This window comes from Bufo bufo, chromosome 7 (genome assembly GCF_905171765.1).
Source record: "Bufo bufo chromosome 7, aBufBuf1.1, whole genome shotgun sequence".
NCBI classification, from domain to species: Eukaryota; Metazoa; Chordata; class Amphibia; order Anura; family Bufonidae; genus Bufo; species Bufo bufo.
In genome coordinates, this window is record NC_053395.1 from 215087078 (window position 1) to 215114839 (window position 27762).

Below are 27762 nucleotides of genomic sequence, written 5' to 3' on the forward strand. Positions count from 1 at the left end.
GTGTGTGTGTTGTGGTGGAGGACGTGATTGCATGCTAGGGTGTGGGAAGGCGGGACCCAGGGGGCCCAAGGAAATTCTTGCTTAGGGTACAATCAATATTAAAGACGGCCCTGGATGTTTCTAGTCGGCAGTTTTCTGAGCCTTGCAATTCTTTCATGGATGCCATATTTACCCAGTATCTTTCTTAGGTCTCATGCACACGACTGTTCCGCTTTTTGCGGTCCTCAATTTGCGGAACGGAACTGGCGGCCCATTGTAGAAATGCCTATTCTTGTCCGGACAAGAATAGGACATGCTCTATTTTTTTCGCGGGGCCAAGGAACGGAGCAACGGATGCGGACAGCACACGGAGTGCTGTCTGCATCTTTTGCGGCCCCATTGAAGTAAATGGGTCCGCATCCGAGCCGCAAAAAATGCGGCTCGGATGCGCACAACAGCGGTCGTGTGCATGAGGCCTTATTGTGGAATTGTGTACACAGACCTTTAATTGAGGCAAATGAGGCCTTAAATACTTTAGATGTTCGTCTGGCTTCTTTCGTGACCTTGAATGGTGACATTTTGGCAGGCTGTTCCGAGTTTTTCTCCATTTGTGGATGATGGCTTTCTCTGTGGTTCACTGGAGTCTCAGCGCCTCTGGGTTCTTTTGTCACCTCCTGGGTGAGTCATTGATGAGCTCTAGGTGAAATTTTTGTAGGTCAGCCACTTCCGTGAGGCTTCATCAGAGCTGGATAATGGCTCTCTTTGTGGTTTGCTGGAGTCCCGGAGCCTTAGCCTTTGTAACTAGAGATGAACGAATTGTTCAAAAATTCGATTCGGCTTGTTTCGCAGAATTTTACAAAAAATTCGCTTCGGGAAGCTCATTTCTTTGTAAGAAGTGGGCGCAATGACAGGGAGTGGCGATTGCGCCCCCCCAATATATATGATCACGGTATCTGATATAAATAACAGAGTGTAAAATAAAAACCAAAAACAAAAAATCATACTTTCCTCATCCATTTGTTCCCGACGGGGTCGCGTCAAACGTCACCGCGCATGGGATTTCATGCAAGATCTTCAAGTAAGATGCCAACGGCCGGCCCGTCGCAAGCAAATGGATGAGGTAAGTAAAACATTTTTTGTTTTTTTTTTACACTATTTCAGGTAAAATCGATTTGCTACCACGATCGAAGCACGAGGAAATTTGGCTTTGCGGCGAATCGAATTGCATTGAAGCCCACTTTACGGACTTCGATTCGCTCAACACTACTTGGAACCCTTTCCAGACTGGTATGCTCTAAAACGTGCTGCTTTTTGAGACCTTCTAGCTCAGGGATCAGCAACCTTCCCGCACTCCAGCTGCTGTGAAACTACAACTCCCAGCATGCAAACATGCTCGGCTGCTCTTCTCACTCCCACAGAAGTGAATGAAGCATTCTGGGAGTTGTAGTTTCTGAACAGCTGGAGAGCCGAAGCTGGCTGATCCGTGTTCTAGCCTGTTGGTTCGAAGCGATGTTTAGACAGAACAGGTCTGAGGGATCATATCCACGTGACTAGCGAATTTAGACTCAGTTGTCCACTGGATGGAACTACCTGGATTTGAGCAGCAGCTCCTGAGCAATTACTTTTTCACATTTAAAAAAAAATCACTCCATAAATGATCCCTCCAGAGACGTCTCCGCATCTTTATCGATTCGTGCATGACAAAATCATAAAAGTTTTTAGAATTTTTGGGGAAATTCGTAACACATTTGAGTTGTGTAGGATGGACACGCTCATCGCTCATTGTTGATCTGAAACATTGAAAAGTGACCAATATGGAAAGAGGGCAAATAATGAGCCATTGTTCAGGTCATCATTTCCTCCAAATATAACTCAGTAACTAATGACTTGGAAGCCTGAAACCGAACGTCTCCAGAGCCGCAGCCCTGATTACATACCGTATCTCCATCCGGAGAGACCTGACATTAAGAAACGATTAAGAGACAGGAAGGTAATAAATCGCGCCGAGTACAGTAAGGCTCAGCCGCCGGTACCTGTGACGTTTATTCCGTCCGAGCGCTGGCACCACACCGTCCTCTTATTATCTACCCAGGGGCTCATCTTCCACGAGTATCGGAAACACTTTCCCCCTGCGAATAAACACACAAGCCACGTCATGTCTTCTCTTTCCAAAGCAGGAAACTCTCAGCTGTCGGTGACTAATTGCTTGAATTAGATGGAACTGAAAGACTCACGAAATTTAATATCGGCGCTGGGCAATTATGATGCAGGAGCCAAATAGGTGCAAAAGCTTCCAATGCGGAGCTGGATTATTAATGAACACTAAGTGAGGCCGAGAGAGAAGCCGAAATGTATGCCAGCCGTTATTACCGGCCGCCGCTGCCAAGTTCTGACTCTCAGCTGCGGCTTTCGCTGCCAAGTCAGCGTCAGTAGAAATTGTGGCAATAAATACTTTGACGACTTTAAAAAAATGCCTCCTGGGGGGGGGGGGAGTGTAAAAAATGCAAAGAAAAAGGGAACGTAAACTAACTGGTTGCTAGGGACAACCCATCGCCTGATACATTTTCCCCACTTAAAGGGTAACTGTCATATTTTTTATTTATTTGCTAGTTTATTAGAGCTAGACATGTATACCCGAGTTAGTCTGTCAATGATTGCCTAAAGATCTGTAATCACCTTCTAATAACAGCTTCCATTAATGTCCTCTGTCCCTTTCCACTGCTCCCTTAAAAGACCATTGCTAGGGCTCATCTGTCTCCGGCTAGGAAGACGGAGGGGCGGTCCTTCACACTGCATGCCTGCATTAGGCTTCAGAGTGAGGAGGTGTGTCTCTCAGTAATCCAATCTGATTGGCTGGCAGGGAGCTGCTGGCAAGTGTGTATGTGACCTGAGGGAAAGCAGTTTGGCCTCAGAGAACTGGGCCATCTTGAGAAGGTCCTCGTATTGGTAAATGTTTAAACAGCCGTAACTAAGGGAAAAACTTAAGGAAAACAGTGGTATGGGAAGAAACTAAAGATTGCTTTATGCATAATGCTGCTGCAGCAGTAACATATGCAAAAATATTTTTTTTTTTTATGAAAACAGGACGGTTACCCTTTAAGCTACATATATGGGTGCAAGATATGTGACAGGGTCCAGCAGGGGGAGTGCTTGAGCAGACAGAGGCCGTGGTTGATCGTGACTACTCTCTCATGCTCCGGGCAAGCTGGACAGAAGCCTCTAGATCGCAGCATCTCGCCGCCCCAGATTACTAAGATTTTAGGGAATGGGGGAACTATCATAACCCAAAGCAATATTGGTTTATAATAGAGATTCCCTTTAAATATGTAATGATATATGCACACATAGATATGTAAAGATCTAAATGGTGTGACTTTAAATTCAGGTGCTATAGCAACAACCTGCAGCCTCAATGACTAGTGAGTTTATAGGAAAATAGTCCTATTAGAAGACTGAGATATATAGGGTATCTTAAAGGGGTTTTCTGGAAATTAAATATTGATGACCTATGCTTAGACTAGGTCATCTATATCTGATCAGTGGGGGTACGACTTACATCACCCCTGCCCATCAGCCTTTGAAGCGTTCTATCACTGCCGCCTCTTCATACTATCCCATGCACAGCGCCATACATTGTATAGTGGCCGTCCTTGGTATTGCAGCGCAGTGCAATCAAGTGACCAAGACCCCCAATGATCAGATACAACCTATCCTGAGGGTAAGCCATTAAAGGGGTCCTCTCACTTCAGTAAAATGCATTTATCATGTAGAGAAAGTTAATACAAGACACTTACTAATGTATTGTTGTTGTCCATATTGCCTCCTTTGCTGGCTGGATTCATTTTTCCATCACATTATACATGGCTCGTTTCCATGGTTACAGACCACCTGCCATCCATCAGTGGTGGTCGCGCTTGCACACTATAGGAAAAAGCGTCAGCCTCTCTGGTGGCCAGGACCATGGGAGCGCACATAGGCTGGTGCTTTTTCCTATACTGTGCAAGCGCGACCACCACTGATGGATGGCAGGGTGGTCTGTAACCATGGAAACGAGCCATGTATAATGTGATGGAAAAATGAATCCAGCCAGCAAAGGAAGCAATATGGAGAATCACAATAAATTAGTAAGTGGCTTGTATTAACTTTCTCTACATGATAAATGCGACTTACTGAAGTGAGACGACCCCTTTAATATTTAATTTCTAGAAAACTCCTTTAAGATATTCTAAAAGAAATAAAACGGTTTATGCACCCATGTCCTTACAATGTTGGGGTACACTAGGGCCACCAAAGGAGATTATTCCGAGGGCCACCCTCCATCTATATAAAGCATGTAGTTTCATCCTAAACTTTCAGTAAGACGATGTTCACACTGTGTTTTCAGTGCATGTTTAGCCTTAGGGCTCATTCTGCGGATCCGTTTTTTGCGGACAGATCATCATGTTGCGGACCCATAGACTTCAATGGGGCCACTAACAAGTATAGAAAATGTTTTATTTGTTTTGCGGAGCTGTGTAATGGAATAAAAGGGGCCTAATAGAAGTGAATGGGTCTGCATCTAATACGCAAAACAACGAATCTGCAATTTTTGCGGACAGCATACAGCCGCCTGAATGAGCCCTAAGGGTCAGGAAATCCCAGCATATACCTTAAAGTTTTTTTTTCGAGATTTTTATACTGATTATTTGATCGGCGGGGATCCGACACCCGACACCCGACACCCCTGCCGTTCAGCTGTTTGAGGAGGCAGTTCTCGCAGCTTACCAAGCACAGCGCCGTACATTGCATAGTGGCTGTGCTTGGTATTGCGGCCAGCCCCTTTCATTTGAATGGGGCTGAGCTGGTCCTAGGCCACGTGACACATGAACGTGTCATCACTGGCCTAGCAGGGAGAAGTATGCAGCGCTCCAGCTGGTCGGCAGGGGTTCCGGGTGTCAGACCCCCACCGATCAGATAGTTATGACCCATCCAGAGGATAGATCATCAGTATAAAGATCTCGGAAAACCCCTCTAAGTGTAGCCATAGGTTCCATTTCACCTGATGGGGGCCAAAACAGTGTCCTAAATCTAACGAATGTGAATGAGCGGAAACACCTGGTTGGGTGGAGTCTCCTGGATCGGGGGCTTCTCTCCGCTATAACTCCCAACCATAAACACCCGAAAAGGGGCTTATGCAAAGGTGCCCTAAAGTGGGTGTTCTCAGTATGCTTAGAGATGGGGCTTAAAATGTTCGCAGGTATGTCCCCAATTTTCCCAATGTTTGTCCTAATAAGACAATCTCTTTTAGTCATTTATGGGGGTAACAACAAATGGCAGTTTTGTAAATTAACCTGTGCATGGCCGAGTCTCGATGACGGGCTTTGGGCAGTTTTCCTGGTTCTCGGAGGACTGGACAATGAAGGTTCTAGATCGGGATTGGCGACCGCTGGTTTCGAAGCTGCGTCCATCGATGCAGGCGACCTGGCAGGCGCTCCAGCCTGACCAGTCTGTGCGATGACAGTCACCTAGAAGCCGGGCAGACATATCAGGTGATTAGAATGTAACGTCCGCTCTCTGGAGCCGAACATAACGCAATCTAGAAATGTCAGCCAGCAGCGGCGCCTCGTACTCGCCGTAATGATGCACCTGGGACATGACCCACACTGCGCCACCGGCTGCTCTTTTTTATGCAAAGCTGCATACGTTACAGGGAGATAAAATGCACAAAGTCGTGGGAGATAATCCTCCACAGGAGACAGAGGGAGATTTCTATTTCACACTTGTTTCTGTTACCTGCGTAGTATAGCAAACAATGCAGAAATCCAAAGACGGTCACAAAAAAAAAAAACTTTAAAGGGCATCTGTCAGCAGTTTTGTACCTATGACATTGGCTGACCTGTTGGATGTGCACTTGGCAGCTGAAGGCATCTGTGTTCGTCCCATGTCCATATGTGCCCGCATTGCTGAGAAAAATTATGTATTAATATAGGCAAATGAGCCTCTAGGAGCAACGGGGGTGTTACCGGCGTACCAGACGGGGCGCGCTCACGTCATCAGGGCACCCGGTGTCGCCCGCTCCCATGGTAACCACTCGGCGCTCGGCAGCATTAGAACTCAGGAGTCATGTGACGCTGGCCACGTCACATGACTCCACTAGCGCCCTATTTAAACAGGCAATCTGCTGGCCACAGATTGCCTGTTATTGAGGTCCCTCCTGGTTTGTTGTTCCTGCTTGGCTTCTGATTTCCTGTCCGCCTCATCCTTTGGTCTTGGCGTTCCCTCCTGGTCCTGACTTCGGCTTCTCCTGACGATTCTCTGCTTGCTCCTCCATTACCTTTCTGCTCTCTTGGTTATTGTTTGTCTTCCCTGCACTTTCCTAGCTAAGGGTTTGTCGACCAGTTGTTCCTTCTCGCTAGGACTTGCGAGGCAAGTAGGCAGGGACAGGGGTGCGGGTGGAGTTCAGTGGTCACTTCCCCACCACCTGTATGTGTTACACCTGGTCCTGTCAAAGTGGAGAGGACGCAGCAGTTACAGAGAGAGCAGAGCCTCTAGGTGTAATGGTAACGCCCCCGTTGCTCCTAGAGGCTCATTTGCATATATGAAATCATCATTTTTTTCAGCAATGTGGACACATATGAACATGGGACCAACACAGATGCCTTCAGCTGCCAAGTCCACATGTAACAGGTCAGCCAGTGTCATAGGTACAAAACTGCTGACAGATGCCCTTTAAGGAAATGGCACCCCAGGTTCTCATACGGGTTCTGAATTACAGCACGTGCTTCAGGTAAATTCAGGGGGTAGAGATAGCAGTCACCCCAGCCTTGGTGCCTAAGGGCCCTCAAATGCACATGGTAGGTGGGAGCCCTGTGACAGATTTGCAGCTGCAGGGTACACCTCTGTGTAAATTAATGTGCAGCATGGCACAGGGTCGCTGGCAGCCACAGCCCCATGGCATCTCAGTGGTGACTACTTCAGTGCAACCATGTTGTGCCTCCTCTCAGCCAAGCAGCACATTAATAAGTCTTTTACAGAATTAGAAAAATATGGCTGCTTTCTTCCAAAAACAGCACCACACCTGTCCACAGGTAGTGTGTGGTATTGCAGCTCTGACGTATCCACTTAAGTGAAGCCGAGCTGCAATACCAGGCACAATCCATGGACAGGAGTGATTTTGTTTCTGGAGGAGAGCAGCCATTTAAAAAAAAGAATAATCCTCTACAAGCTGTTATAATGCACTGATTAGACGTACTGTGTGCAGCACTTAAAGCATTTCCTATAGAGATGCTCTTTATTAATGGAACAAACATTGTTTGATGCTTGATGCAGGAAATCTTTGTTCCTCGTGTCTAGGACTTCTTCAGACCCTGAACTAAGTACGACACAGTACAACGGAGTTGTCTGTCCACAGTCCAGGGGACAGTCTCCCTTTCCACCAATGGAGTGGTCTGTCCAGATGACAATCTCCCTTTCCACCAGTAGGTGGCGGACATGTTGACGGTCCAGCCCCCATGCTGGGGTTCAGTGGGGTTGCATGTGCTGAATCGGATGGATGGGCAGAGGACATGTAGACGTCCTCAATTATTATGCACCTGTCCCATAAATAGCTAATTGTTAGACAGCAGTCCAGGACTCCTCATTGCTTACCAAGATAATGGCATGTTTAATTCATGAGAAATGCATCAATCTTAACATTTACGTTTTATTTTAGCTCAGTCCCTTCCACTATTCCATGCACGGCAGCACAATCTCATGCTCTACTGTCTATCCCAGCTTCCAGGTTCATGAATAAAATATCAGACCTACAGTGAGGACTGACACTCACATAGGCAGAGTATCAGGAGACAGCAAGGAGTCAGTGACTCTGCCCGGTGTAGCTGTGTAATTACTGGATGCTACTCATTAGCATGTATTATGTAAAGTAATCCCTGACATTTCACTGCTCTCATACAGAAATGGTTAATTATCAGCTCAATGGTTCCCTGCAAAGCCTTCACCTGGGCAGGGCACGTGGCAGGGCAGACTCAGTGCACTTTCCTCTCTTGGCAGTTGACCGCAGAATTTGGGGTCTACTTGTAGCTTCACAGCGGAGGAGGAGGCGTTGTGCGCCAAACACGTCAGGTTCCGGGACTTCAGTCCTTCTCCACACTGACCGTTCTGTAAAGATCAACAGAAATGCATCATTGTATCACACGCTGAACGCGAGAGTGGGGTAATTAGTGCACTCACTGATCTGGTTATACACACTATGCTTTGTACATAAAAGGTGCTCAATATGCAGAAAAAACCCTATAGAGAACTATGGGATATAAAGTCCACAAACTGACATAGAAGTGCCCTTTCTTCATTTCTTTCCCTGCAGAGATCATTGAGCGGAGATTATATTTCAGCTCTGGAAATTAGAATACAAACAAGAAATTCAGTACATATGTTACATATCCTGTACTGATCCTGAGCCACATCCTGTATTATACTCCAGAGCTGCACTCACTATTCTGCAGGTGGAGTCACTGTGTACATACATTACATTACTTATCCTGTACTGATCCTGAGCCACATCCTGTATTATACTCCAGAGCTGCACTCACTATTCTGCTGTTGGAGTCACTGTGTACATACATTACATTGCTTATCCTGTACTGATTCTGAGCCACATCCGGCCGGCATTATACTTCAGAGCTGCAGTAGCTATTCTGCTGGGGGAGTCACTGTACATACATTACATTACTTATCTTGTGTTGCATCCTGTATTATAATCCAGAGCTGCACTCACTATTCTGCTGGAATCACTCTGTACATATGTTACTTATCCTGTACTGATCCTGAGCCACATCCTGTATTATACTCCAGAGCTGCACTCACTATTCTGCAGGTGGAGTCACTGTGTACATACATTACTTATCCTGTACTGATGCTGTGTTACATGCTGTATTATACTCCAGAGCTGCACTCACTATTCTGCAGGTGGAGTCACTGTGTACATACATTACTTATCCTGTACTAATCCTGAGTTACATCCTGTATTATACTTCAGAGCTGCACTCACTATTCTGCAGGTAGAGTCACTGTGTACATACATTAATGTTACTTATCCTGTACTGACCCTGAGTTAAATCATGTATTGTACTCCAGAGCTGCACTCACTATTCTGCTGGTGCAGTCACTGTGTATATACATTACTTATCCTGTACTGATCCTGAGTTACATCCTCTATTATACTCCAGACAGTGGAGTACATAGAGAAGAAAGGGCCCCATAGCAAAGATCAAACCAGGCCCCCCACACAGGACAGAAGAGTTTCTGCGTAAACCCTTTTCAATGACCGTTGGGGCATTTTTCCACTGCCTCATTTGCTAAAAGTTGTTCCTTTCGAGGGTAGAGTCCTGACCAAGTTTTCACCTCCTCTAGAAGAGAGGATGATCCCAACTGGGCCCCCTCCTGCCCTGGGCCCCATAGCAGTCGCATGGTCTGCCGCTATGGTAGTTACGCCTCTGACTCCAGAGCTGCACTCACTGTTCTGCTGGAATCACTATGTACAGTCGTGGCCAAAAGTTTTGAGAATGACACAAATATTAGTTTTCACAAAGTTTGCTGCTAAACTGCTTTTAGATCTTTCTTTCAGTTGTTTCTGTGATGTAGTGAAATATAATTACACGCACTTCATACGTTTCAAAGGCTTTTATCGACAATTACATGACATTTATGCAAAGAGTCAGTATTTGCAGTGTTGGCCCTTCTTTTTCAGGACCTCTGCAATTCCACTGGGCATGCTCTCAATCAACTTCTGGGCCAATTCCTGACTGATAGCAACCCATTCTTTCATAATCACTTCTTGGAGTTTGTCAGAATAAGGCCTCTTTCACACTTGCGTTGTCCGGATCCGGCATGTACTCCACTTGCCGGAATTACACTCCGGATCCGGAAAAACGCAAGTGTACTGAAAGCATTTGAAGACGGAACCGTCTTCCAAATGCGTTCAGTGTTACTATGGCACCCAGGACGCTATTAAAGTCCTGGTTGCCATAGTAGTAGTGGGGAGCGGGGGAGCAGTATACTTACAGTCCGTGCGGCTCCCGGGGCGCTCCAGAGTGACGTCAGAGCGCCCCATGCGCATGGATGACGTGATCCATGTGATCACGTGATCCATGCGCTTGGGGCGCCCTGACGTCACTCTGGAGCGCCCGGGGAGCCGCACGGACGGTAAGTACACTGCTCCCCGCTCCCCACTACACTTTACCATGGCTGCCAGGACTTTAGCGTCCCGGCAGCCATGGTAACCACTCTGAAAAAGCTAAATGTCGGATCCGGTAATGCGCCGAAACGACGTTTAGCTTAAGGCCGGATCCGGATTGATGCCTTTCAATGGGCATTAATTCCGGATCCGGCCTTGCGGCAAGTGTTCCGGATTTTTGGCCGGAGCAAAAAGCGCAGCATGCTGCGGTATTTTCTCCGGCCAAAAAACGTTCCGTTCCGGAACTGAAGACATCCTGATGCATCCTGAACTGATTTCTCTCCATTCAGAATGCATTAGGATAATCCTGATCAGGATTCTTCCGGCATAGAGCCCCGACGACGGAACTCTATGCCGGAAGACAACAACGCAGGTGTGAAAGAGCCCTCAGTGGGTTTTTGTTTGTCCACCCGCCTCTTGAGGATTGACCACAAGTTCTCAATGGGATTAAGATCTGGGGAGTTTCCAGGCCATGGACCCAAAATGTCAACGTTTTGGTCCCCGAGCCACTTAGTTATCACTTTTGCCTTATGGCACGGTGCTCCATCGTGCTGGAAAATGCATTGTTCTTCACCAAACTGTTGTTGGATTGTTGGAAGAAGTTGCTGTTGGAGGGTGTTTTGGTACCATTCTTTATTCATGGCTGTGTTTTTGGGCAAAATTGTGAGTGAGCCCACTCCCTTGGATGAGAAGCAACCCCACACATGAATGGTCTCAGGATGCTTTACTGTTGGCATGACACAGGACTGATGGTAGCGCTCACCTTTTCTTCTCCGGACAAGCCTTTTTCCAGATGCCCCAAACAATCGGAAAGAGGCTTCATCGGAGAATATGACTTTGCCCCAGTCCTCAGCAGTCCATTCACCATACTTTCTGACCCTGATGTTTTTTTTTGCTGCCCTTCTTGACACCAGGCCATCTTCCAAAAGTCTTCGCCTCACTGTGCGTGCAGATGCGCTCACACCTGCCTGCTGCCATTCCTGAGCAAGCTCTGCACTGGTGGCACTCCGATCCTGCAGCTGAATCCTCTTTAGGAGACGATCCTGGCGCTTGCTGGACTTTCTTGGACGCCCTGAAGCCTTCTTAACAAGAATTGAACCTCTTTCCTTGAAGTTCTTGATGATCCTACAAATTGTTGATTGAGGTGCAATCTTAGTAGCCACAATATCCTTGCCTGTGAAGCCATTTTTATGCAACGCAATGATGGCTGCACGCGTTTCTTTGCAGGTCACCATGGTTAACAATGGAAGAACAATGATTTCAAGCATCACCCTCCTTTTAACAGGTCAAGTCTGCCATTTTAACCCAATCAGCCTGACGTAATGATCTCCAGCCTTGTGCTCGTCAACATTCTCACCTGAGTTAACAAGACGATTACTGAAATGATCTCAGCAGGTCCTTTAATGACAGCAATGAAATGCAGTGGAAAGTTTTTTTTGGGATTAAGTTAATTTTCATGGCAAAGAAGGACTATGCAATTCATCTGATCACTCTTCATAACATTCTGGAGTATATGCAAATTGCTTTTATAAAAACTTAAGCAGCAACTTTTCCAATTTCCATTATTTATGTAATTCTGAAAACTTTTGGCCACGACTGTACATACATTACTGTACTGCCTCTTACATCCTACGGCAGAGCTGCACTCACTATTCTGCTGGTGGAGTCACTCTACTGAACCTTTATAGGTAGACATACTCATTAAGCAGCATAAACGTCACCTTTAGTGGTCCTGCTGTCCACACTGAGCGCATCATTGTACCAACCAAACACCACAAAATAAGCAGAATAGTTGGATAATGACCCACATCTACAAGTGCGGCATTAAACGGCTACTGCATAATGTTGACTTTTCACAGTTTTTCTGGAGATGTAAAACATCAGCACCATTTACATTTATTATTCTGACAAGTGTCAAAGGAAAATGAAGAAAAAAAAAAAACCTGGAAAAAGAAAAAACTTGTAAACGAGGAAGCAATTCATTATTTGTAAGAGTGGGAAAATAAGGCTGGGGAATGGCAGGTTAGCAAATCTATATTCCAGCGGCGGGAGAAATAATGAGCGAGGGAGGGGGTCGGAGTGGACACACGAACCCAAGAACAAAACCATTTAAATAATCCAGTTTGTAAAAATAGAAGCATTCTAGAACTAATGAGTTGCTCAGAAGTTATTCTTAGCCAGATTCATTATTTCAACATTATCGCTCAAAATCCTTCAGCCTCATATGTGGAATTGCAATTTAGAGGGATTTAACTACACAGCGGTGATGAGGAAAATAAAAGAAGCTGAGAGCATCAAATGCTGCGATAACACATAATGCCATAATCAGAACTTTACAAAAACTGAGGTTATTATCATCTATCTATATATAAAAAAAAAAATTGCACTACTCTCCGGGGTGGCTGGGATTAAACATCAGCCCTGGCACAGAAATACCACCAGTCCACCTACAATATTACCCCCCTTCCCATATAGCTAAAAAATAGTTGCAGCAAAGCAACATGGAAACATCCAAACATATGTTACTCCCCCAATAGCACCACTGCAATAAGAACTGAAAATACCTCTGGGGCAGTGCCAAATAAATACCACAGTGCATCACAAATTACCCCCACCCCCCAGCAGTGTCACAGAAATACCACCATCCAACACAAAGTACCTTAACGTCATCAAATGAACAGTACCAAACCAGTACTACAGAGCATCACAAAATACCTCCTCAGCAGCACGAAAGACACTCCATAGTGCAGCACAAAATACCCTCCCGGCAGTGTCAAAATATATCACAGTGCAACACAGAATACCTCAACAGTATCACTACACAATGCTAAACAAATACCATAGTACCGTACAAAATACCTCCTCAGCTGTGCAAATACTAAAGTGCAGCACACAATACTTCCTCAGCTGTGCCAAAGACTAAAGTGCAGCACAAAATACCTCCGCAGCTGTGCCAAATACTAAAGTGCAGCACACAATACCTCCTCAGCTGTGCCAAATACTAAAGTGCAGCACACAATACCTCCTCAGCTGTGCCAAATACTAAAGTGCAGCACATAATACTTTCTCAGCTGTGCAAAATACCACAGAGCCACACAAAATACCTCCTCATCTGTGCCAAATACTAAAGTGAAGCACATAATACATGGCTCCAGACTAAAAAAAATATCAAGGAGCCATTGGCTCCTAACCTGAAAAATTTAGGAGCCAAAAAAAACTTTTAGTCACCAAATTTAAAATACATATAATTACGGTATAATAAAAAAAAAAAGTCTTACCGAGGGTTGTCACGACACCAAAATTTTGACTCGATTTTGATACCATAAAAAAGTATTGCGATACTCGATACCACGTGAAAGAAATAAAACACCAAAAAAGCCGTGAGCATTCCAGATTTTATGGAACGTCTGGACCATAATAGAACAGTCCTAACCTAATTTTTGTTGGGACAAGGTGACAAAAAAATGGCAAATTGCAAGTTTTTTTATTTTTTTTTCTGTTACGGCGTTCACCGCATAGGAGATATTTTTAAATATTTTAATAGTTCACACTTTTTCGGGCGTGGCGATGTGTAATTTTTTTTATTGTTTATATATTTTATATGTAAAATTGGGCAAGGCGGTGATTTAAACTTAATATTTTGGTGTTTGTTTTAACCTTTTTCTTTTTTTACTTTTTATTTAATAACTATTTCCCCCCTTAGGGGCTAGAACCTGGGATCTTTCATCCTTTCATCCCTTGTCCTATTCACCCTGATAGATCTCTATCAGGGTGAATAGGACTTTACACTCTACCTGCTGCCCTGTGCTCGGTGCACACAGCAGCAGGGAGCAGACTATGGCAGCCAGGGCTTCAGTAGCATCCTGGCTGCCATGGTAACCGATCGGAGCCCCAGGATTACACTGCTGGGACTCCGATCGGAACTGCCACTGCCACCAATGAGGAGGGGGGAGGGGACCCTGTGGCCACTTCCACCAATGATTATAATAATTGGGGGGGTGGGGGGTTGGGGGCGCACTGCGCCACCAATGATTCTACTTTATAATACTGGGGTTGGGGGGGGGGGTACGGTGCACTGTGCCACCAATGAATATAGTCTATGCCTGAATACAAACGCAGGCTGCGCTGCGGGTGCCGGCCGCATGCCATACCGGGCACCCAGCCTCTATGACTGCGCGCTGTGATCCGCCGCTATTAACCCCTAAGGTGCCGCACTTGAGTGTTTAATAGCGGCGGATTGCAGCACACAGTCATAGAGGCTGGGTGCCCGGTATGGGATATGGCCGGCACCCGCAGCGCAGCCTGCGTTTGTATTAAGCATAAACTATATTCATTGGTGGCACAGTGGCCATAGCCCCTCCCCTCCTCCTCCCTGCTATCAGCCCATTGGTGGCAGTGGCGCAGGGGGGAGGGACTGCCTCCTTCTCCCCTGTGCTGTTGAGAAGAACATGACACACGCTGACAGCAGCACGTGCCATGTCAGCTCCTCGTGTGTGAGAGGCAGAGTAGCGGCGAGTCTAGGCGCAAATGGCGACAAGACTACAAAGTCTTGTCGCCAATCAGCAATTCTAAGTCGCATTGGCGACCATTTTGGTCGCCATCTGGAGCCCTGTAATACCTTCTCAGCTGTGCAAAATAACACAGAGCCACATAAAATACCTCCTTAGCTGTGCCAAATACCACAGAGCCACATAAAATACCTCCTGAGCTGTGCCAAATACCAAAGAGCCACATAAAATACCTCCTCAGCTGTGCCAAATACCACAGAGCCACATAAAATACCTCCTGAGCTGTGCCAAATACCACAGAACCACACAAAATATGTCCTCAGCTGTGCCAAATACCACAGAGCCACACAAAATACCTCCTCAGCTGTGCCAAATACCACAGAGCCACACAAAATACCTCCCCAGCTGTGACAAATACTAAAATGCAGCACAAAATACCTCCCCAGCTGTGCCAAATACCACAGAGCCACACAAAATACCTCCTCAGCTGTGCCAAATACCACAGAGCCACACAAAATACCTCCCCAGCTGTGCCAAATACCACAGAGCCACACAAAATACCTCCCCAGCTGTGCCAAATACTACAGAGCCACACAAAATACCTCCCCAGCTGTGACAAATACCACAGTACCGTACAAAATACCTCCTCAGCTGTGCCAAATACCACAGAGCCACACAAAATACCTCCCCAGCTGTGACAAATACCACAGAGCCACACAAAATACCTCCCCAGCTGTGCCAAATACCACAGAGCCACACAAAATACCTCCTCAGCTGTGCCAAATACCACAGAGCCACACAAAATACCTCCTCAGCTTTGACAAATACCACAGAGCCACACAAAATACCTCCCCAGCTTTGACAAATACCACAGAGCCACACAAAATACCTCCCCAGCTGTGCCAAATACCACAGAGGCAGAGCCACACAAAATACCTCCCCAGCTGTGCCAAATACCACAGAGCCATACAAAATACCTCCTCAGCTGTGCCAAATACCAGAGCCACACAAAATACCTCCTCAGCTGTGCCAAATACTAAAGTGCAGCACAAGATACTGTACCTCCCCAGCAGCACCAAAATCCCTACCCAGTCACTTCTACTACTTTACACCAGTCTAGCTTTACTAAATCAACTCTAGTCCGGCTCTGCTATATTCACTCCGCTGTGCCAGTCCAGCTGTGCCAAGTTTAATAAGCACCACCTGCTCATCTGGACCAGAACCTTAGAGAATGCCCTTCTTCTGAGTGAATTTTCATGCACACTTGTAGTCACTGTCATTCCTGGGCAGGTTGTCCGATGTGGTTCCATTGTGTGAAATGCTTTCCGTCTATTATTGCCTTCATACACTGTAATATCTATGCCGCCTCTTTCATTCTATGATATTCTACAGATCTGTCAGAAACTGTCTAAGCTCCAAGTTATTTCAATAAAACATTTTTTTTTGGCTAATACAAAAATAAAAGGCTGAGCGCCAAGTTCCCCTATAAACACGTGGTTTAGAATGTAAGTGAGGGGCTGTGGGGCTCCTAATGCTCTGGGCCCTCATTCCCTTATCTCAATGAGAACGATCCTTGGATATTTATGGTATATCAGTTACATTCTAATTCATCAAGCTCTGAAAACCAGTCAGAAAAACTAAAAAGTTACATTTCTAAAACTTCTGTAAAATGTTGCACACTGTAATCCCCCAGGAGGAGAAGAAAGTGAGAAAATTGATCCATGTGAAATAGATTTTGTACTTAGACTTGGAATATTTACTCTGCATTTAGAAATCAGGACCGCGCCCGCTGTGGACGATATGCTAAGTGTGTAATCTACGCCGAACGGCATCTGTTGTGCTATCGCTACCGTATACGCATAGTCTCAGACTTGTAGAAATGGCCCGGTAAATAACATCTTTTAGAAAATCCATTATCTTCTTCTGACAAGTCTGAGCCACAGCTGGAAGGATGCAGGAGCAATTTAAACGTCAATGGGGGAAAAGTAACATAGAAGAAAGTCTACTCTTTATGATTTCCCACCGATCCTCTCGGGAGATCGCAATTCACAGGTTGAAGGCCGTCTAAGGTGGCATCAAGAAACCGGTTTTACCAAGGAGTGTCTATTGGACCCAGAGCACATCATTGTGTACCAATTCTGTATTTAAAGGGATTGTCTGGTTTAGAAAACCCTTTTGATAGAGGAGGGGTTAAAAAAACAGGATCACAAAAGAGAGTTTCCCGCTCTGGAGGATGAAACAAGTTCATGCAGTTTATTGGAAACGGTGTAATACTCAGTTTCTCCTGTGGAGGCAGTGTAGGAAAATTGAGCACAGGTTCCTCCACAGATCACAGCTGATCAGGAGTCCCTGCAGAAACACAAAGGACCCTTTTAACAAAATGCACAAACCATTGAATGCTATGGTCAAACAGCAAACTGGTGCGCTGTAGGCAACTCTGTAGTATCTGAAGATGCATGACAAATAGTGAAATTGTTGGTACAGAGCAGGTATTGCCAGCACAGATGCCACCTGGCAATACATGAAATCACACCTATGACTTCAGTACATATACAGTAAGAAAAGACTCTGTGTTACAGATTCACCAAGGATTGCTCAATTGTCAGTAGACCACCCTCCTGCAACTTTGTTCTTTTAGGTTCATCCTGATGCACAAGCTCTTATAAAGCACACACCTCCAGGATTCTTATCTGAGTAATGTCTGATTTACCGACACCCCTGAATTCTGGGATTTGCTTTTCTTACATTTACCATGATAGCATGTAGCCGCCAAATCCCCCCCAACAGAGGTCCAAAATCCCCTGCATAGATTTAAGCTGGCCGTGCATGTATTAGATAAATGTCCTTTGAATCTTCGAGTTCAGTAGGAGCAGCAGCCATGAGGGTCTCGGGATGTCTGGGGAGGTAAGGATCGGGCTTGCTGGATTTGAGTTGCAACATCCTTTTGTTCTCAGAAGATAAGCTGCTGCATGAGGAATCTGGCAGGGGTTTTCTCCCATCTCCCCATTCAGGACACATGCATGCTCGGCCGAGCTGACAGTGCATGTGTATAAAGGGGTGAGGAGGGATAGCTGTCGGTTCAGCTATGTAATGTGTATGACCAGCCTCAGGTTCCTTTTACAAAGGCAGATAAATTACCTGTAACAAGCGATGATGATTAGCTAATTATTGGGAACAATGATTCTTATGAACATTCTTTTGGGATGATTATTGACCCATGTAATGGGCCCATTATCTTTAAAAGATAGCCAGAAGCCAATATGGGGAGCATGCAAGCTCTCTGCATACTGTCATATTGTGTGTCTGCAATTAGCTCCTAGGCTACCTCTAGTGGCGACTGCAGCCAGCTAGAGAGTTACGTTTTGGGTATACTGTACTTCTATGCAAGGGATTTGGAGCTCTGTATCAGAAAAAGCTCTGACTACTATAAATATATATATATAAATTAATCAGCACAAAAAATAGTAGAAATCAGTGGCGTAACTACCGGGGAAGCAGCTGCTTCGGGGCCTGGCGTCCCGCGTGTGTGACAGTTTATTTTCAAGTTCGTTCGTTAAATATCGATGTCTTACTGTTCAGGGCCCCTTCACAGCAGCTGACCAGGCCCCCTCGCTAATGTGATCTAATCTTACTGTCTTCTAAAGTCTTCTGATGTGTCTGGGATTCGAACCCACAACCTCCAATGTCTGAGTGTATCAGAGGCAAAGCATTAACCCTCACAGCCATAAAGGCTACAATACAACTGATTGAAAAAATATGAGACTACTGTTATAGCTGGCTAAGTGTACATCTATACACATGACAGCCGCCCTAACACACCCAGCACTGCTACATCTAATACACATGACAGCTGCACCAGCACACTCAGCTCTACTATATCTCTATATATGACAGCTGCCCCAGCAAACCCAGCTCTGCTACATCTATACACATGACAGCTGCCCCAACACACCCAGCACTGCTATATCTCTATATGACAGCTGTCCCAGCAAACCCAGCTCTGCTACATCTATACACATGACAGCTGCCCAAACACACCCAGCACTGCTACATCTAATACACCACATGACAGCTGCACCAGCACACTCAGCTCTACTATATCTCTATATATGACAGCTGCTCCAGCAAACCCAGCTCTGCTACATCTATACACATGACAGCTGCCCAAACACACCCAGCACTGCTATATCTAATACACATGACAGCTGCACCAGCACACTCAGCTCTACTATATCTCTATATATGACAGCTGCCCCAGCAAACCCAGCTCTGCTACATCTATACACATGACAGCTGCCCAAACACACCCAGCACTGCTACATCTAATACACATGACAGCTGCACCAGCACACTCAGCTCTACTATATCTCTATATATGACAGCTGCCCCAGCAAACCCAGCTCTGCTACATCTATACACATGACAGCTGCCCAAACACACCCAGCACTGCTATATCTCTATATGACAGCTGTCCCAGCAAACCCAGCTCTGCTACATCTATACACATGACAGCTGCCCAAACACACCCAGCACTGCTACATCTAATACACATGACAGCTGCACCAGCACACTCAGCTCTACTATATCTCTATATATGACAGCTGCCCCAGCAAACCCAGCTCTGCTACATCTATACACATGACAGCTGCACCAGCACACTCAGCTCTACTATATCTCTATATATGACAGCTGTCCCAGCAAACCCAGCTCTGCTACATCTATACACATGACAGCTGCCCCAACACACCCAGCACTGCTATATCTATACACATGACAGCTGCCCCAACACACCCAGCACTGCTATATCTCTATATGACAGCTATCCCAGCACACTCAGCTCTGCTATATCTCTATATATGAGCAGCTGTCATGTGTATAGATGTACACTTAGCCAGCTATAACAGTAGAAGTCTCATAATTTTTCACTCAGCAGCAAGGCTTTTCTTATGGTCTTGTGGTTAGATGCTTTGCCTCTGATACAGAAGGTCGTGGGTTTGAATCCCAGCAGATACCTTTTTTGAAATACAAGCAGTGACTCCATATATGGACATACAGGGCGGGACACAATACAGGGAGGGACACAGGAAGAGGCTGCATCGCATCGCTGACATGGAGGTAAGTAGAAGTGTTTATTATTATTTCTTAATACCCGACTGTTACTGCCATGGGGGGAGCGGGGGGGGGGGGGGGGTTGGCACCTGATAATGGCACATGGGGGGGGGGAGAGGGGTTGGCACCTTGGCTCCTGATACTGGCACCTGGGGGGGGAGGGGGGGTTGGCACCTGATACTGGCACATGGGGGGGAGAGAGAGGCACCTGATACTGGCACATGGGGGAGGGATAGGGTTTGGCACCTGATACTGGCCCCTGGGGAGGGGGGGGGGGGGTTGGCATCTGATACTGGCACATGGGGGGGGGGAGAGGCACCTGATACTGGCACATGGGGGGAGGCACCTGATACTGGCACATGGGGGGGGGGGGGGAGGCACCTGATACTGGCAACTGGGGGGGGGAGGGGGGTTGGCACCTGATACTGTCACAGATACTGGCACATGGGGGGAGGCACCTGATACTGGCACCTGGGGGGGGGAGGGGGGGTTGGCACCTGATACTGGCACATGGGGGGGGAGGAGAGGCACCTGATACTGGCACATGGGGGGGGAGGGGTTGGCACCTGATACTGGCACCTGGGGAGGGGGGGGGTTGGCACCTGATACTGGCACATGGGGGGGGAGGGAGAGAGGCACTTGATACTGGCACTTTTTTTGTGGGGGGGGAGATGGCACTATGATACTGGGACATGTGGGGGGGAGGAGAGAGGCACTTGATACTGGCACATGATGGGGGGGCATCTATGGGGACACTTACTGGCACATTATTGGGGGGCATTATGGGGGACACTAGGCCGGCAGCCTATCAGAGGCCGGACACTGAGGGGCATCTACTGGGGCACTATATAGGGGTATTTTATACTGGTACATTATGGGGGGCACTAGCAGGAAGGGGGGAGAGGAGCACTATGGGGGAATTTACTGGGGGCACTATATAGGGGTATTTTATACTGGCACATTATGGGGGCACTATGGGGACATTAGCTCAACTGGGGGCATTACAAGGGGGTATTTTTGCACTGTCACATTATAAGGAGAATTATTACTACTGGGGGGGGGGGGCATTATGGTGGGCTTTATTACTCCCCCATGGTATGACCCCCTAGTAGCAGCACCAGCCTCTCCCTGCTCTGCTATTCCTCTGCCCCTTCTCCAAATCCTTATTATGAAATCTTTCTCATTAGGATAAAGCACAACATCAGCTCTGCCGAGCCCCCGGCCAAAGTGTGGAAGTGGTGTCCGAGATCCCCAAGGGTCAAGCCAAGTAACTGTAAGTTTTCATGTGGAATATGTTTATGTTATACACATATAGCATCCACTGTGCCACACAATATACAGTATACCGCTACACTGTGCCAAAGGAGTGGGGTTTACACAGGAGGAGGGAGGTGCGAAGCGCGCTGGGGGGGGGCCCTTACAAATATTTGCTGTGGGGCCCAGTCACTTCTAGTTATGCCCCTGGTAGAAATTCACTTCATTGGGAGTCTGTCAGCAGTTTTCACCATGCTAAACTGTTGACAGCAGTAGGCAGCTTTTATGATCAGGAGTAGTGTGGCTGTGAACTTTTATTCTGCCAGATTCTGCTCCTGCAAGTGCCTTGATGGAGTTTCACTGTGAAGAGTTCACTGTTCTTTGCATTAAACTGTTTCACAGTCCTGCCCCTCCATTCTGAGTGACAGCTGTAGCACCCAACCAGGAGACCACTACGGCTGTCATTTAGATCAGAAGGGAGGGGCTGTAAAGAAGATTAGTGCAGAGAGCACTGCACAGAGAAGCTCTGCCTCCAGTGCACTTGCAGGAGCAGAACCTGGCAGAATAAAACTTCATATTAACACTACTTCTGATAATAGAAATAGCACAAAAGGTATGCTTTCCTTCTTTCCCTCACTCTTAACTACTGCGGTCAGCAGGTCAAAACTGTTGACAGACTCCCTTTAAAGAAGGCTACAAGCATAATATTTGCATGCTTTCCACCTGGTGCTGGTTGACTTCGATGGGCAAATCTTCAACTTGTGTATGCCCTATATTATACATACTGTATATACAGTATGTGGCCTCAATGTCTTTACAAACTGATATTTGTCAAGAAAACCAACAGTCACCCGAAAAACACATATCTCTTGTTTAATAATATAAACCCTTCCAGGGAACTCTGTAATTATTAAAACTTTCTGCCTTTCTTTGCAAGCGTCATTATTTCTCTTTGAAAGCAGTAATGTTCATTTAAAAGACATAAGTGCGTCTTATAAGACAAAGCAATAGTCCAATTCCAGCCGAGCGTATCCCTGCGACATGTTAAACGATAAGAAAAGGAAATAAAAGGGGCCAATAAAATGAGCTCCACTCTAGATAAGAAAATAAACCATAAAAAGCATCGGTTCTAGAGGAAATAACATCACAAATCCAGCACTGCACACATGACACGCAAAGGGAGGGAGGGGTTCAGAGGGAGTGCACACTTCTGAATCTGGAATTTTGCTCTTCAAACTTTGTCTTAGCGGGTATTTAGGGTAAATGGAGTCTGCATGACGGCACATGGAGCATTAAAGGGGTTATATTTTTGTCTTTTGTATGTTTCTAACTAGTCAAATGTAAGGGCTTTACCATGCACTTACTTTATCTGCAGTAGCTCCTCTCTCAGATCTCACTGAGGGTCACATGACCTGTGATGTCAGCTTCTCTCCCTGCTCTGATGATGTTTCTTGCACAAGCCTGAGGAGCAGGTCTGTGTCTGTTCACAAGACGTCACTGTGCTGGCCACGCCCCCTGCACTTCTGTCTGCTCTCTCCCTGGATTCTTCAGGAAAGATTAACCCCTTCACCAGCACACTCTCTGGGCTGAAGGCTTTGCTGAGTAACGGCAGTGAAGAGACAGGATCTTACCTCTTCCTCTTCATCCTGCAGACACAGATCTGACAGACTGGAGGAGTTCTGCAGAGCATTGAACAAGAACAGGTAGGGTGAAGATCCTGTATGTTTCAGCAGTGTCATTGTACAGATGGGACTTGTAGTCCTACACATACAACATGCTGCTGAGTCTCCCAGCAGTCAGACATGTCACTCAGGGCAGCACTTGTAGTCACTCCTTTTGCAGAGCAGGGGGAGGGGCACAAATATTCATGAGGAAACTCCAGAGATTGTTGTTAATGCAGGTAAACAAAGGACCAGAAGAGAACCAGGGAAAAGAAGAAATAGAATTTGTTTTGCCTAAAACTTGCTTAGCTTATGCATATATTGTTGACCATCAGATTTACAGTGCTATATTTTTTTTTTCACAACTCGGACAACCCCTTTTAATCTAGGGGAAAACCTCCATAATATGTCATCTAATGGAACATGGTACAAATTTAGTCAACTTCCATTTGAATCCAGCAGAAAAAACTTCCTTTGCCTTAATACAGTATATAATCAGGGGCATACTACAAAACTACAATATAGGCCTATAGACCTAATACATAAATCTATCTAATGTCTATCTATCCAATATCTATCTAATCTATCTCATGTCTATCTATCTATCTAACAACTATATATCTATCTATCTTTTGTCTATCAATCACATATTTATCTATCTAGCTGCCTAGCATATCTATCTTTACACTTCTGAACTATTTCCTAATATATTTTAGTAGCTGTTGGACCTTTGTTTTTTCGAATATCTGCCTGCAGCCACCACTAGGGGGGGATCACTGCATATAGATTCATACAGCTCCCATTAAACATAATTTAATAAAGTGTCTTCACCTAAGCTCCCCCTAGTGGTGGCTCAAAGCAGTGAAAACTTACCATTTAAGTCTGTGGCTTTTTGAAGAGAAGCAGAGGATTTGAAGCTCTACAAGACCAAACCCTATCCGTATATACATTATAAAATAAATCCAGACAGAATGTGGAACCTAGTCATAGTAAACTATATGACTCCTACAATTTAAAATATCACACAGAAATACATTTTATTCTCGACAAGGGGTCTATCAGGGAAGAAGTGAAATATTATATTACACTCAACCATTTTTACCCAATGTTATTGCTCTCAGTTTTCAGGTAGATAAAGATTTTATTAAACACATCTACATTTTGTGATTTACAAAGTAGTTGTTGTCCTATAGGCATTTGAAGTAACTGGAAGTGAGGATGTTTCTATAGGTTTATGGATGTGCCTGGCGGTTTGATAGATGGCCGTTTATATGGTATAGTTGTGCTGAGATGTAGATGGAGAGCATCCTATAAAGGCCGTGTCTTTATGAAAGCCTTGCAGGAGGACGATGTGCATTCATCTCCGCAATTGCTAAGATTAACCGAGCTCTCAGTCACTTTTACTGCCTCTTAACTCCTGTTATTGGGAACAGGAGGTCACCAGTATAAAATCTATATAACTTACTGGTTACCATATTCTGGAAGTACTAAGGTTTCATGTGCTCCACACATCATCTTATAAGGAAAAAAGACTTTATCCTGAGAAATGAGGAATACTAATAGTCTTGTATCGCCACCCATGCGAAAACGCCCTGAAAACAGAGTGGAAAAAACAGTGCCAAGAGCCTGGTCCGGTCTTCTAGGCCACCGCCCGCCCCATAGATAACAGCAGTACAATGTGCATAATTATGTCAAAAGTCAGAGTAACCCTTGGAAAACTGGCAAAATGAGCTATCCACATTGTGCTGATGACTTAACCCCATGGCCTGGACAACCCATGGTTTGGTGCCATAGTTCCCTGTAGTCCGTGGACCAGGACTGCTTTCCTTGATGTCTACAAAAGTCCCTTGTGGCCAATGCTTTGGCACCTCTCTTGACCAGTCACCAAAGATTCCTGTTGCGGATCCAAGAAGTAGAAAATGGAGCAGATGCTTCTATGCTACTATCCTAATCAACTAAATCATTTTGAAGTTTCCAATAGTGGTGCTTCCAGGAATAAGCATACGCACGTCACGCGTTCTTCTCTTTATTATAGGTGCACTCATAGTTACAATCAGTGATATCAACAAAATGATCAAAACGGATTAATGTGCATTATTTAGGTTAATAAAAATAAACCTCAGTCTCCAAAAAAGTGATTAGAAGAGGGGGTGGGAGGGGGGTGAAGCTGCAATTTGTCTTCTTCAGTGTTTGCATGAGACTGCATGCTGTGAGAGGGGAGGAGGAGCAGGAATATATCTGACTGCAGCACATCAAATATACTTCTAGATAGTAACATAGTGGCATCGTTTATAAGACTGAAAAAAGACATCTGACCATCCAGTTCAGCCTGTTATCTAAACGAGTGATTAAGATTCAAGGGTATGCAGACTGCTGCAGCTTCCAAACAGATTTTTAACCCTTTGTATATCAAAAACGGCTGAACAGTTTTAATACAGACCAACAGAAAACATGATTTTTATCCCAAAATGAGTAAAATGCAATCATAAAAATTGCTCCAAAGGTGTCCATAGCCTTTAATTGTCATTATTAACTCCTATAGGGTAATGCTAGTTTTATATGTGCTAACCTGCTATAACGTAAGCTTGGATGGCCATGCATTCTCCATCGATGATTGCTGTCCATTAGACCATCTCTGTTCACAGGTAGGAAATAACTGCATTTATATAATTTGACCCTCAGAAGTCATTGTTCACAGCCCCCCCCCCCCCCCCCCCCGAAATCCACGGCCTTGATACGCAGCAGAATGGGCCTTCCGAGATCCTCCTGGATGAAGTATTCCACGTAGTATATAACGACTTATTGATCTTCCTTGCCAATAACGTCAGCGGCAAATAAGCCGAGGAGGTACCTGCGCTCCGAGAACCATTATTCTAATTGTATGCCGCACAGATGGAGGGAAGAAGTGTCAGGAATGTTTACCTAAGTAACAATGACCTTTAATAATCATGTCAGCGAACAGGATGGTGAACGTTAATCAGGGCATGACATAAATTGGCTGCCCGCTGACACTGCTTGCGTCATGCCTCAGTATTTACAAGCAATTGCCCTTTAAATTAGAATTAACTCGAGTGAAGATCTGCCTTTAATTGCCGATTAGTATATACAGTAGTCAATATCATCTTTGTAATATCTTTGGATTATTTTTTATTGCTGTTAGCTATTTTTTTTAATACTTGTAAGAATACTAAAACTGCCCCAAGCTTCTGTTGAAGGATCTTTTCTTCTTAGGTGTGTGAATTTACCCTAATTACCCTTTAACTGGCTAAAGAGTCAGTAGTATAGCAGTACAGTAATCGCTACTATTCTGTAATATACAGTGGATATAAAAAGTCTACACACCCCTGTTGAAATGTCAGGTTTCTGTGCTGTAAAAAAATTAGACAAAGATAAATCATTTCAGAACTTTTTCCACCTTTATTGTGATCTATAAACTGTACCACTCAATTGTAAAATAGGAGTCAGCATACACCGGCCATCATGTAAAGGGCCTCTGATTAACCCCAAATAAAGTTCTGCTGCTCTAGTTGGTCTTTCCTGACATTTTCTTAGTCGCATCCCACAGCAGAAGCCATGGTCCACAGAGAGCTTCCAAAGCATCAGAGGGATCTCATTGTTAGAAGGGATCAGTCAGGAGAAGGGGACAAAAGAATTTCCAAGGCATTAGATATACCATGGAACACAGTGAAGACAGTCATCATCAAGTGGAGAAAATATGGCACAACAGTGACATTACCAAGAACTGGACGTCCCTCCAAAATTGATGAAAAAACTAGAAGAAACCTGGTCTGGGAGGCGACCAAGAGGCCCACAGCAACATTAAAGGAGCTGCAGGAATATCTGGCAAGTCCTGGCTGTGTGGTACATGTGACAACAATCTCCCGTATTCTTCATATGTCTGGGCTATGGGGTAGAGGGGCAAGACGAAAGCCTTTTCTTACAAAGAAAAACATCCAAGCCAGGCTACATTCTGCAAAAAGACATCGGAAGTCTCCCAAAAGCATCTGGGAAAAGGTGTTCTGGTCTGATAAAACCAAGGTTGAACTTTTTGGCCATAATTCCAAAAGATATGTTTGGCGCAAAAACAACACTGCGCATCACCAAAAGAACCCCATCCCCACAGTGAAGCATGGTGGTGGCAGCATCATGCCAAGGGGCTGTTTTTCTTCAGCTGGAACTGGGGCCTTAGTTAAAGGGTTTCTGTCACCCCATTAAACCGTTTTTTTTTTTTTCTTTAATAATAATCCCTATAGTGCGATCTCATGATACATAATCAAATTAATAATTTTGGTTCAGTAGATTTTGATAAAAAACGATTTTTAAAATATGCTAATTACCTTGCTACCAGCAAGTAGGGCGGCTACTTGCCCCCTCGGCATGCTGATTGACAGGGCCAGGGAAGGTAATCCTTCTCTGCTGGCGCTGTTAGAATTTGAAATCTCGCGCCTGCGCCGCCTCTCAGTGCGCCTGCGCCGATTGAAGCCAGGTACGGCGCAGGCGCGAGATTTCAAATTCTAACAGCGCCAGCAGAGAAGGATTACCTTCCCTGGCCCTGTCAATCAGCATGCCGAGGGGGCGTCATTACCATCGGAGGATGCGGCTGCTACCAGCAAGTAGCCGCCCTACTTGCTGGTAGCAAGGTAATTAGCATATTTTAAAAATCGTTTTTTATCAAAATCTACTGAACCAAAATTATTAATTTGATTATGTATCATGAGATCGCACTATAGGGATTATTATTAAAGAAAAAAAAAAAAACGGTTTAATGGGGTGACAGAAACCCTTTAAGCTAGAGGGAATTATGAACAGTTCCAAATACCAGTCAATATTGGCACAAAACCTTCAGGCTTCTGCTAGAAAGCTGAACATGAAGAGGAACGTCATCTTTCAGCATGACAACGACCCAAAGCATACATCCAAATCAACCAAGGAATGGCTTCACCAGAAGAAGATTAAAGTTTTGGAATGGCCTAGCCAGAGCCCAGACCTGAATCCGATTGAAAATCTGTGGGGTGATCTGAAGAGGGCTGTGCCCAGGAGA

At 45.3% G+C, this 27762-nt stretch overlaps 1 protein-coding gene across 1 annotated transcript in view; it reads right to left on the bottom strand.

Moving 5' to 3' along the window:
- THSD7B (thrombospondin type 1 domain containing 7B) overlaps window positions 1-27762 on the bottom strand; it is a 594761-nt gene that overhangs the window by 15179 nt on the left and 551820 nt on the right. The window contains 3 exon segments of the mRNA XM_040440450.1: window positions 2013-2108; window positions 5310-5483; window positions 7956-8115. Coding sequence (XP_040296384.1) covers window positions 2013-2108; window positions 5310-5483; window positions 7956-8115 — 430 coding nt within the window.